The sequence below is a fragment of the Solanum verrucosum genome, unplaced genomic scaffold (genome assembly GCF_900185275.1).
Source record: "Solanum verrucosum unplaced genomic scaffold, falcon-dt-bn FXZP01000261.1, whole genome shotgun sequence".
In the NCBI taxonomy this organism is placed as follows: Eukaryota; Viridiplantae; Streptophyta; class Magnoliopsida; order Solanales; family Solanaceae; genus Solanum; species Solanum verrucosum.
The window spans coordinates 6,994,824-7,007,459 of record NW_026019969.1 but is presented as its reverse complement, the minus strand read 5'-3'; the positions used below and the strand labels follow the sequence as shown (position 1 = coordinate 7,007,459).

The 12,636-nt window shown below is 33.4% G+C and overlaps 1 protein-coding gene across 1 annotated transcript; it reads left to right on the top strand.

The window, feature by feature from the left end:
• The first annotated feature begins 8,296 nt into the window (after nt 1–8,296).
• LOC125815468 (nucleolar protein 56-like) lies at nt 8,297–12,141 on the top strand. Its single transcript, XM_049494944.1, has 8 exons — nt 8,297–8,576; nt 9,151–9,365; nt 9,695–9,852; nt 10,247–10,434; nt 10,511–10,763; nt 10,912–11,060; nt 11,171–11,305; nt 11,619–12,141. The coding sequence occupies exons 1-8, from the start codon at nt 8,372–8,374 to the stop codon at nt 11,975–11,977; spliced, it is 1,662 nt and encodes a 553-aa protein (XP_049350901.1). The 5' UTR covers nt 8,297–8,371; the 3' UTR covers nt 11,978–12,141.
• Nucleotides 12,142–12,636: the final 495 nt, after the last annotated feature.

Sequence of the window (12,636 nt, the reverse complement as noted above, 5' to 3'; positions counted from 1 at the left end):
AGATACATGCATCTGGGTACGAAGATTCATAATATTACAACATAACGTGTATTCAAATTATTAGATTATATACTAGTGAAATTATTGTAAATTACTCTTGAATAAAAAGTTTTGGCCCATGGGCTGACCCCGGTTCAACCCCAATCAAGCCTCAAGAGACAAGGGCTTATAAGCCTTAATTTTAAATGGGCTTGAAAAATCCTATCCCAACCGTACCCCAATAATGTGTAGGATTGGGCCGTCCCCATGGGCTAAGCCCATTTTGACGGGTCTAATTATATGTTAACTTGATATCACAAGTCTTGCTCTACTAGTAATAGATTATAATTATATAGTTCGCCCATATATCCCTAGTAATTGGGGTTGTTTATGGTATAGTTTGATTGGTTATTTTATAGAAATAATTATATTGATTTTTGATTATTTTATTTCGTTCAATCAAATTAGACATTACAAAATCGTCTTATCATATTGATTTATTTTTATATTGGTACAATCTGATTATTTTTCAATATGTTTTTTATAAATATCATGTAAGAGTCACAAGTAGAAGTTAGAACACAAAACCTTGCATACTTTCACAAGACTTTGACAAAACTCTCTAAATATTTTTATTGTTTAAAAATTGACGAATAAAGAAAACATGAATTATAACATTAATAGAGATTCATCTCACTATTTTACAGGTATATATATATATATATATATATATATATATATAAATCAAATTTAAATAAAGACAAAAAATCTAGATCATATGAGTGAAAATAAATTAATCAAAATATGATTACTAAGCTTAAGTGTTTAATACTAGAAATTAATTCATAAAGGATAAATATTTAACACTTTATAACTTGTTATTCATGAATAGTGCAATGCATCGTAACTTACTAGTCAACACTAATAATTGATAAATGAATCCCGATTCTAAGGACATGTTAAGAGTCGTTTGGTAGAGTATATTAGCAAAAAATGATGCATGTGTTAACTTTATGTACTAGTATGTCCTTTGTTTGGTATGTTTTTTTCATTCTATGTATGTAGCATTAATTATATACTTTATTGTATAAAGACTCAATTACCCTTCAAAAGTACTTTTACATCTGTTCCACCATAATCCTGGAGGACATTTTAGTAAATAAATATTTGTATATAGTGCATATTATTTTTAATACACCAAGCCAAACAATGCATAAAAAATAATGGCATAATACATATATTGGACCCTAAACTTGGCTTCAAATTTTAACTTTGACCTCCAACTTTCATAGTGCACAAATAGGCACTTTAGGTATCCCACCTTTAAATAAATAAAAACACAATTTTCGAAGCCAAAGAGCGGGAAATGCAAACGCTCCCACGCGTATTAGTGAGCCACTCAATGGCTGCCAACTAATTAAATATTTTACACGTCCATTTTAGAACTAAAAAATAATTAAAATTAATTTCAATTAATATACAAAGGTTAAAACATTTCATCAGTTCATTTCACCCGATTGTGAATCAAAATCATCTCAAACCTAGGTTATCAGGGGAATCAAAATCTGGAATCAAAGGGGAAAATCGTTCAAGATTTTTGTTGAAGCTGATGTTCAACTGTTCATCTTCCTCGGTTTAGTTCAGGTATGCCTCGATTTTTCCCTTTTGAAAGTTTATCTTTGATACAAAGTAGAATCTTTTTGTCACAATGAGTGTAAAATCGTTATTTTCTTACAGCTTTATACAAATAGGTCATATTATAGCTATTTTTCACCATGGAGGTCATTTTTATAAAGGTCAATATATGTCGAAATTAGGAAACATCGTATTTAGCATAGATAAGGACCACTTCTCTTTGACCGAACTGAAATCGTATGCAAAAGACATTGGGTATGATGAAGTTGATGTTTTTTTTACAGAAGACCCTATTACCCATAATTTTGTCAAGTTAGAAAGTGACAACCAACTATATAACTTTGTTAAATATTTGTGGAGTGGGTCATCTTTTAAGTTGTTTTTGAAGCATATGACTGTTAAAGATGGGGGGTCCACTGCTACAACTACTTTAAGACCATTTTTTGTTGAAAAAAATAATCAACAATTGGAAAATTGCTCTAGGGTTTCACACACTGAGCATGATATAAATGGGGTAGGTGAAGTTGAACAACCATTAGAGGAAAAAAATGGTGATTCTTTTGACTTTGAAGAGAATGACTTAGATGATGTTCCAGATAAGGATGATAGTGAAGTTGATGAAGAACTGAGAGCTTTTAGAGAAAAACTTAGGGAAGACAAAAAAATGAAGCTGCAAAGCAAAAAAAAAAAACTAAAAAACCCTCAAAGGATCAAGGTGTTGAGCTTGGAGAAGTTGACATAGATAAGGGATTTGAGAATATCTTCACTAATAAGACAGCCAAATATAATGGGAAATTGGGAGGTGATGAAGTGTTTATTGATTCATCAGATGAACCAAGTGAAGATAGTGATGAGAAGCTAGATGTTTTAGCACAACCAGGTGTTAATTTACCTTCAAGAAGAAAAAGCAACAAATTGAGGTATGATTCTTCTTCTTCTAATTCTTTCTTTGAGTTGGGTATGATATTTGAGAGTGCAACTCAATTTAGAAAGGTTGTTACTGATTATACTATTCAAAACAAGATTCAGTTAAGGCCTAAACCCAATGAACCTCATAGAATTAGGGTAAAATGTGAAGGAAAATGTAAATGGGAAATCTTTGCAAGCTTAGATAAAGATTTTGGAATTTTTTTGTAAAGAAATACTATCTTGCTCATAGATGTATTTCAAAGAATAGGAACAGGTTGTGCACAACCAAATATTTGGAAATAAAGATAAGGGATATAATAATATCTCAGCCTGATATGAGACTTCATAAGCTTCAAGAGACACTAAGAAAAGAATGGGGTTAAAAGTGGGAAGATCAATATGTTACAGGGCAAAAATGAATGTTATTGCCAAGTTCTTGGGTGATTGGAAGCTTGAGTTTTCAAGGTTGTTAGACTATGCTGATATGATTAAGAGTACAAATCCTAGGAGTTCTTGTTGGATTAGAACTGATAATGAAACAGTCCCTAACTTACACTTGTTCAAATATTTCTATGTTTACTTTGCTGCATTGAAAAATGGATGGCTGGAAGGTTGTAGGAAGATTATAGGATTGGATGAATGCTTTCTGAAGGGTGCTTATAGATGAGAATTATTAGTGGTTGTTGGAAAAAATGGAAATAATCAAATGTATCCAATAGCTTGGGCAATAGTTGATCAAGAAACTAAACACTCTTGAAGTTGGTTCTTAAGCTATCTCATTGAAGACTTGCAACTTGGTGATGGAAGTAGCATAACAGTCATGTCTGACATGCAAAAGGTATTTATTTTGCTTTTGTTTATTTATGTTAGTTACTGCGATGTGTTACTGTCTTTTGGGTATTTACTGTTGTTGAAATTTGTGGATATTGTTAGTGTGTGAAGTAACAACAAGATCCTAAGAAATATTAGATCATTTATACTTATGTTAAAGATTTCTTTGTTTATTTCTGTTAGTTATTGTCACTGCCTGTTGTTAGTGTGTGAAGTAACTGTCAAGTTTCATTTAGTGTGTGAAGTAATTGTCAAGTTTCATTTAGTGTGTGAAGTAAGTGAAGGGTGCTAATAAATGCCTTAAATTTTTTATTTTTGTTAGTTATTGCCACTGTTTGTTGATGTTGTTAGTATGTAAAGTAAGTGATATTGTTAGTGTGTGAAGTAAGTGAAGTTAGTTACTGTCTTTGTTTATTTCTCTTAGTTACTGACAATGCCTGTGGGTGTTGTTAGTGTGTGAAGTAAGTGTTGTTAGTGTGTCTTAAAGTTATTGATTTAATATTTCTTAGGATCTTGAGGTAGCAGTTGAAGTCTTACTTTTTAATGCTAAAAGAAGAATGTGTGCAAGACATATTTGGGCAAACTGATAAAAAAGATGGAGAGGTGAGGAAATGAGAAAAGCATTTTGGAGGTGTGTCAAAGCTAGTTTTAAGGTTAAATTGAGAGATGAATTTGAATATATGGGAAAATTGGGTGATAGAATAAGTGAGGCATTGCTTGGATAGAACAAAATATACTGGTGTAGAGCTTTATTTAGTGAAAGATCAAAGTGTGATGTAGTGAAAAATAATGTGTAAAACATTTAATTCATGGATTGTTGGTCTTAGACATAAATCTGTGATTAGTATGCTTGAATATATTAGACATAAAATGATGGATAGGCATGAAGATATGATTAAGTTTGCAGATACTTGGATCAGTGATATTTCACTTATGGCAAAACTGATTTTCGAAGAAAACAAAGAGATTGGCAGGACACTAAGGGTGAATTGGAATTATGACATTGGATTTGAAATTCAAGAAGAAGAGTATATACACATAATTGATATGACTAGAAAGACATGTAGCTGTAGGCTGTGGCAGTTGAGGGGAATACCTTGCCAACATGTAGTTTGTGCCTTATATCACATTGGGTAAGAACCAGAAGATTATGTGGAATATTGGTACAGAAGAGATACATTCCTAAGTGCTTATAAGTATTTTTTACAACTCATCTCCAATATGGTAATGTGGCCTGACACCAATAACCCACCAGTTGAGCCTCCTGAAGTAAAGCCAATGCCTGGAAGACCAAGTAGATGTAGAAGAAAAGATAAAAATGAACCAAGAAAAAAGAAATGAGGGAAAATATCAAAGAATGGAGTGAAGATGTCATGTTCCAAATGCCATCAAGTTAGGCATAACAAAATAACTTGTATATCAGTGGTAAGCATTTTTGTCTTTCTTTTAAGTTTTACTCAGTTTTATACTTCTAATTTTGTGTCTTTACAACCCTCTCAACAGCCTACACAACAGCCTGCAAGGCCCTTTCAGCAACCACTAGTGAGGCAGCCTTCACAACCACCAGTGAGGCAACCTAGCACTGAAAATGCCTCATCTATATGTGCAGATACTTCAAAGGTTAAAGGAAGGAAAAAGAAGCAACCAACTGCATGGGCAACATCTTCTTCAACTGCATGGACATTATCTTTTTCAGTTGGAATGTCACCACCTTCTTCAATTGGAATGCCACCAACTTCTTCAGTTGGAAGAAAAAAAACAAGAGATATGGGATTTGGTGTTTACACATATATACAAACTGGAAGGCAAGTGATTAACCTATATATATTGCCTTCTTTAATTGATTTTCTTACATCTTTTCTTTATTTAGGTATACTAAATAATTCCCTATGGATTATGCAGCTAGGAAGATCAAGTGAAAGGGTTATCTCAAGTGGGTCTGGGGTAGCATTTAAAAATGCATCACAGACAAATGTTGATCTTGGATTCAAGCAACCTGATTTGAAATGGAAAGAAAAATATGCAATGACTGGAAATCAACTTCAACAATTGTTAAAGAAAAAGGTGCAAAGCAAATCCAAGGGCAAGTGAGTTCCATAAGAGTTTAAATTGTTAGTGATGTGGATAAGTGCTGATCAAGGAGGTCTTTGTTTTTGTTTATTTTGATAACTGTTTGCAAAGGCATACTCCAATTACTGATCATTTTGATGTATGTTGCATAGACAAATCTTTAGAGGTTATTTAGTTGTCCTAGTTTAATGGATGTTAAGTTGTGTTTTGTGAAGTCTTTTGGTGTTTGTTATGATTGATGTTAGGTGTTTATTATGTATGAAAGTGTGTGAATCATGCTAGTATATTGAAGTAATGTCCTTGTAAGTTGTAAAAGTGATGAATATTGAAGCCAATGTTGAGAGACAAATTGTTGCCAACTTTAAAATAGTGCATTTCAATCCATTACTTTGATTGCTTACAATAGATATTGGCAGCCACTAACCCATAAAGAAAACTATATTACGAACAAAATGATGTAGGCATAACTTTGTCAACCAATCTACATAACATTTACTACATAAAGAACTCTCTATAAATCCAAGATAGTATCACAATGATCAGCAAAACTCGATATTTCCTCCTAATCTTTTCCTTTTCTCCATCATGTAATCTCGAAATAACTATTCTAGCGTGTTCAGTATAATCAAGTTCACACCACCTAAAAAACTTGCATCCAACCTGTTTAAGAAGAACAAATTCACTATCAAAATTGAATCTTGAGAACTAAAATTTAAACAAAAAAAAGATGTTTTAAATGGAACCATATCCGACCATTTTCACATCCAAGAAACCAACGACCTGAATTGTTTGCAGACCAAAAAAACTTCATTATAACTCTTTTTCCACAATGACAAAAAAAATTAGAAGCCATTTGCACTAAATATGAGCACAAATCTTTTTAAAGAGAGGAAAAAATCTTGGTTTGAAAGAGGAGGAAAGAGAAATGAGATTTTGATTTGGAAATATAAAGATAGATATAAAAGAGATTCATTAAGGGTAAAATTGTCATTTCGGTATTTTTTTACCGTTGTGTGCTTCGAAAATTACTCCTAACTCGGGCAAAATACGTGCACATCACGCGTTTTGTCAGGTAGGACTCCCGTGTTTATTTATTAAAATGTTGGATAATTAAAGTGCATGTTTGTGCACTATGAAAGTTGGAGGTCAAAGTTAAAATTTGAAGCCAAGTTTAGGGTCCAATATATGTATTATGCCAAAAATAATCTATGCATAACTAATGCAAACATTACTAATGCAACTATTACTAATACACTCTATTGAACATTATTTTTATACATTCTACCAAACAACCCCTTAAAGGCTTACTAATAATGGATATATGAATTCCTCTAGTACTCGAAGTTTCTAAATAAAGAATTTTAAAATTACTCCCTCTATCCATTTTAATTGTCATAATTTTCTTTTTTAGAGTCAAACTATAAGAACTTTGCCTACAATTTATGATGAATTTTTTCAACATATTGATATGCAAAAAATTGCAATTTATAGTACTTTTCATATAACTTTTGAATATAATTTTTTTTTTGCTTAAAATATCGATATAATTTAATTTAATTTAACTTTAAAAAGTAGTCAAATTGACTTTCGAAAAACACAACATGACAATTAAAAATGGACGGAGAGAGTATATATCAACCTTCTCAAATATGACTAAGTCTTTCTATGAATAGTAGATTTAACTAGTTTTAAAGGTATCCCACCTTTTATATAAGATGAATCATGTACACACTTCTTTATATATTGACTTAAAAGTTGGCCAGACCTATTTTCAAATTATTTTTAACTTTTGAAAGTGTTTGACAAGGTTAAAAATAGGTATAATACATCAACTTAACTTGACTTCAGTGGACAACTATGCCCTCCAACTTTGAACGTGCACAAGTAAATACTTAAACTTGTATAACATTGAATAAGTAGACACACATGTTCTACATGACATATTATATGTAGGATGCCACGTAGGACACAAAATTGCCATGTAGGACGAATGTGTTCATTTGTTCAATTTTATACAAGTTTAAGTGTCTACTTGTGCAAACCCAAAGTTAAAGGTCATAGTTGCCAGCTGATGTCAAGTTAAGGGTCATGCTTATGTATTGTGCCTTAAAAATAACTTAAAATGACTTAAAAAAAATTAAAAACTAAAAGTAGGTCTTCCCCTACTTTTTATTTTTAAAGTAAAAGTTATTTTTTTTTTTTTTTTTAAGTCATTCCAAACGGACTCTAATAAATTTGTCCCTTTCTAAAGCACATTTACCTCATTTTCATAAAACACTCTCAAAGTCCTTGTATTGAATTATATTTATTTTAGCAAGAATTACAGAAATCCCACATTTTAGTTTACTTATTACCATTATCCCTTATAAGTTTTATAAATTTTCAAAATCCGTCATTTTCGCACATTAGATTAGTGTATCTCGCGCATCAGATTAATGTATTAATGCTTATATTATTGTATTTCGCGCATCAGATTAGTGTATCATGTATAAAATGTAGAAGATTAGTGTATCATGTATAAAATGTAATGTATCTTACTTAACGATTAATGTATCAACGCTTATATTATTGTATCCGTTTGAGGAATTTCTGTAATTATAAACTTTTAAGGGATAAATTGTAATTTTAACTTAAAAGTATGTGATTTCTGTAATTTGTCCTTTATTTTATGTTAATAATAATAATAAAAGATCAGGTAAATCCACATATGAATACTACATATACTGTTAATTGAGCCCAGCCCACATAATCTCGAATAGCCCAAAAGATGGGCCTACTCAATGTAGCCCAAACTCTATTTCTTTCAACAGCCCAAGCCTTATTTCCCTTTCCCTTTTTTTTTTTTCTACTTAAAACCACTATAAACCTCTTATAAACCCTAACCCTAGTCGTGTTCTCTTCCGCTACACTAGAGCAAACATCGGGAGAGATTGAGAAGTGAAATTCCATGGCACTGTATCTATTGTATGAGTCGGCGTCTGGGTACGGTTTGTTTTTGGCTCACGGGATTGATGAGATAGGGCAGAACACGGAGGCGGTTCGGAACTCAATCACTGACCTCAATCGCTTTGGGAAAGTCGTAAAGCTTGAAGCTTTTAACCCTTTTGAGTCTGCCCTTGATGCCCTAAATCAATGCAATGCTGTTTCTGAAGGTCAGCTAGTGTAAATTTTGCTGATGGAATTTGTTTACTTTATTCTTTTTTGGTGTGTATAAGTTATTATGGATATGAGGTCTGCATGCGCGGTTTTAGCGATTTCATTTTAATGCACTCAGTTTGTTATAGTTTTGGCTGAGTTAGTGACATATGAGGTCTGCATGTGCGGTCTGTGGTTTCTTTCAAGTAATTTTTTCCCCTTGTTCCAAGATTTCCTAGATTTTCAGGCTGTCAAACAATTTTACTTTTGATTGAAGATTATTTCAATTGGTTGTCTTTTTGTAAGTATTTATGCTAATAAACCTATTTAAAAAATTTAGAAGATTAAATATATATGATTTACTTTTTATACATCGACAATGTATTTTTGGTGCTCGAAGTATTAATCATACTTTATTCTCCAGGTAACCAGTCCACATTTACTGTTGGTTCTTGTTTTTAAGTAACTTGATAAGTGTTAAAATGCTGAGAAATGTGGTTGCAGCAATGATCTGTCAGGGCGAACTATTTTTCATTTTTTGTGTTGTTTTAGTTTGTTGTTCTGAATGGATTTTTGGAATTGGGGTTACAGGTCAAATGACTGAGGAGCTACAGAACTTCTTGGAGCGTAGTCTCCCAAAAGTTAAGGAGGGTAAGAAAGCTAAGTTCAGCTTAGGATTGGCAGAGCCTAAGCTTGGGTCACATATCCATGAAGTAACTAAGATTCCTTGCCAAAGTAACGAGTTTGTTCTTGAGATTTTGCGTGGAGTACGATTGCATTTTGAGAAGTTCATTGAAAACCTAAAGGTTTGTTCCTTCATTCACTTATCTAACAGTTTATCTTTGCGATATTCCGCATTTTGTATTTTCTTTCATATGTTTGTGTCTGTGGGCCCTTCAATCGATGTTGGCATTTGTTTGGGATAAATGAAGGAACAAATTTTTTCTTTTCACTGATCAACTGCATAAAATGTAAAGACAGGGAATGCACTTCAGCCTGATAAAATTTGGGAATCAGTTACTATTCTTTGTTGCATGATTATTTTACATGTGGCAGTCAGATTTATGTATCTGAAAAGTTTGAAAACATTTTCAGATAGTTGAATTTTTACTCGATTCTTTTGAACTTCTTGTAGCATGGTGATTTGGAGAAAGCCCAACTTGGTCTGAGTCACAGTTACAGCAGAGCAAAGGTCAAGTTCAATGTCAATCGTGTTGACAATATGGTTACTCAGGCAATTGTCCTACTTGATACTCTTGATAAAGATATAAATACCTTTGCCATGAGAGTCAGGTATGTTTACTCTTTGCCTTATCTAGATCCATGTGTTGTTAGTTTTAACATGACACAGTCATAGTGCCATACCATAATCAGTTTGGTATTATATGAAGTTACATTTTTGATGTTTGGTTTGTAGTTTTCAAGTCACATGAATATATGTTTATTCACCTTAGAAGAGAATATGACACATGCTTGTAATTGCATGGACAGTCTGATGCATGATTCTAACGTCCTGGCCATTTCTCTATCAGTTCAATTTATCTCTGTAACTGATATAGTCATGTATCCGATCCAATGTCCTTACATCTGGATGTCTTTCTGCAATATAGATGAAGTATATGTTTGTTTTGAATGCTGCCCTCCATTTCAGTCCATTGATTCCTGTATTGAATGCTTATTGATGCAGAGAGTGGTACTCTTGGCATTTCCCAGAGTTGGTCAAGATTGTCAATGACAATTATCTATATGCCAAGGTTGCAAAATTCGTTGATGACAAATCCCAATTGTCTGAAGACAAAATTTCAGCATTAACTGAAATAGTCGGAGATGAAGATAAAGCAAAAGAAATCGTAGAAGCTGCAAAAGCTTCCATGGGTATGATATTATCCTTTCTCAAGTCATTGAAAGGGTGCTCATTCCTTTTGCTAACGTTTTTGGTTATAATTCCCAGGCCAGGATTTGTCACCAGTTGACCTGATTAATGTCAAGCTATTTGCACAGAGGGTAATGGACCTTGTTGAATACAGGAAGAATCTTTATGATTATCTTGTCGCCAAAATGCACGACATAGCACCAAATTTGGCTGCTCTGATTGGTGAAGTCGTGGGTGCTCGTTTAATTTCTCATGCTGGTAGTCTCACAAATTTGGCAAAGTGCCCTTCTTCTACCCTTCAGATCCTGGGTGCTGAGAAGGCACTCTTCAGGTGATCTGCACTTATTTAATTTAGTTTGCACTTGCTCTCATTGTCTCATGTTAAGTTTTTCTGGTATATAGATTATTTCATTCAGCTAATGATCCCAACATTTTGTCTGATCCCATTCTGAGTGTCACTTTCTATAAATTTGTTTCAGGGCCTTGAAAACCAAAGGAAATACACCAAAATATGGACTCATATTCCATTCTTCTTTCATTGGCCGTGCCTCTGCTCGTAATAAAGGTCGAATGGCTCGTTATCTTGCAAACAAGTGTTCTATTGCTTCTCGTCTCGACTGTTTCTTAGGTTAGTCTCTGCAAGACTGGAGGCAAACATTTAATCATTTCATTACCCAGTGGTTTTGTGCAATATCTTATTTTTTCTTTTTCACTTTACTTCCCATATTTTATCCACAGATAAGAGTACTACTACTTTTGGAGAGAAACTCCGTGAACAAGTTGAGGAGCGTCTAGACTTCTATGACAAGGGGGTTGCACCACGAAAAAACCTAGATGTGATGAAAGCTGCTATTGAAACCGTCGAAGATAAAGGTGAGTTTTGGGATCATGAAGCTAGGTATCATATTGAGTTACAATCTAAACAAAACATAATGAAATGCTTATTTCGCAAAGTGTACTTGCATGGTGCACATTCTTGATAACTTGTTGCCAATATGATAAATGTTTTGAATGTTGTGCCATGCTGCTGTTGTACTTGTTCAGTAAGTGCTATGAATGACTGCAGATAGACTATAGGTGTGCTTATTGGCTGAACATAAATTGAAATTCATTCCTGACTTTTTTTTTGGTGGTTGTCCTTGTTTTGGTTTCTGCATTGAGGATGTATTATTTGTGTGCACTGCAGACATAGAAATGGACGTAGATGAACCTTCCACAAAGAAAAGCAAGAAAAAGAAATCCAAAGTTGATGTGGTGGAATATGCTCAACCCATGATCGAGGATAAATCACTTGAAACAAATGGTGATGCCTCTGAAGAACCCAAGTCTGAAAAGAAAAAGAAGAAGAAGGAGAAGCGGAAATCAGAACAGGAGGCAGAGCATGAAGAGGATCAGACTGTTGATAATGGTAATGGTGTGCATGAGGATGGAACAGCAAAGAAGAAGAAGAAAAAGAAGAACAAGGAGGACAATGGAGAGGAACTCCAAGCTGCTGTTGAAATTAAAAAGAAGAAAAAGAAGTCCAAAGTCCAAGATGATGAATAAATGTACAATTTTTTCTAATCTTGGTCTCTTGTTATTTTGACGGTTATTGGTCACCACCTCTTATAGTGCCTGTATGCTGCTGGGGTAGATTTTTGGCTGTCTTTCAATTTTGCGTGTATCAAACACTCATCTTATTTATTATTATCAGGATGGTCTTATCATGATTCCCTTCCTTAGGTGTGCCTTTTTTTCAGGTAGATTTTTTTAGTGTATGTCCTCTTATGTATTCCTAAAGTGTTCAGCACCAGCAGAACTATACCAGTATCTTTTGTTGCAGGGGAATCTGTTGAGATCATCTGGATTTCTGATTTTAAAAAGGTTACTTTTATGCACATTATAGTTGAAGCTCCCTTACCACGAAATCAACTTGGAGCTACCCATTCTAAAACCAAGCTGTTTCAGTAGCAGTGCAATATAAGTGTGAACTCTTTAAGTTCTCATTGTTTTCTGCTTTCCTTGCCACCATCTTCCATAGAGTGTCTTGTTTGTTGTAGTCATGTTTGCGGGTTTCCAAAAGATAGCTCGATTCTAAATCTGGGTTTTGGTAATACACATCATGTATAGAAGTCTCAAAAGTGTAGTTGTGGATTCGTGATGCGTCAATTACTTTTGAATTGGCTGTCTTTCTCCATTTTGCTAAATTTATGCAAATTGCTAGA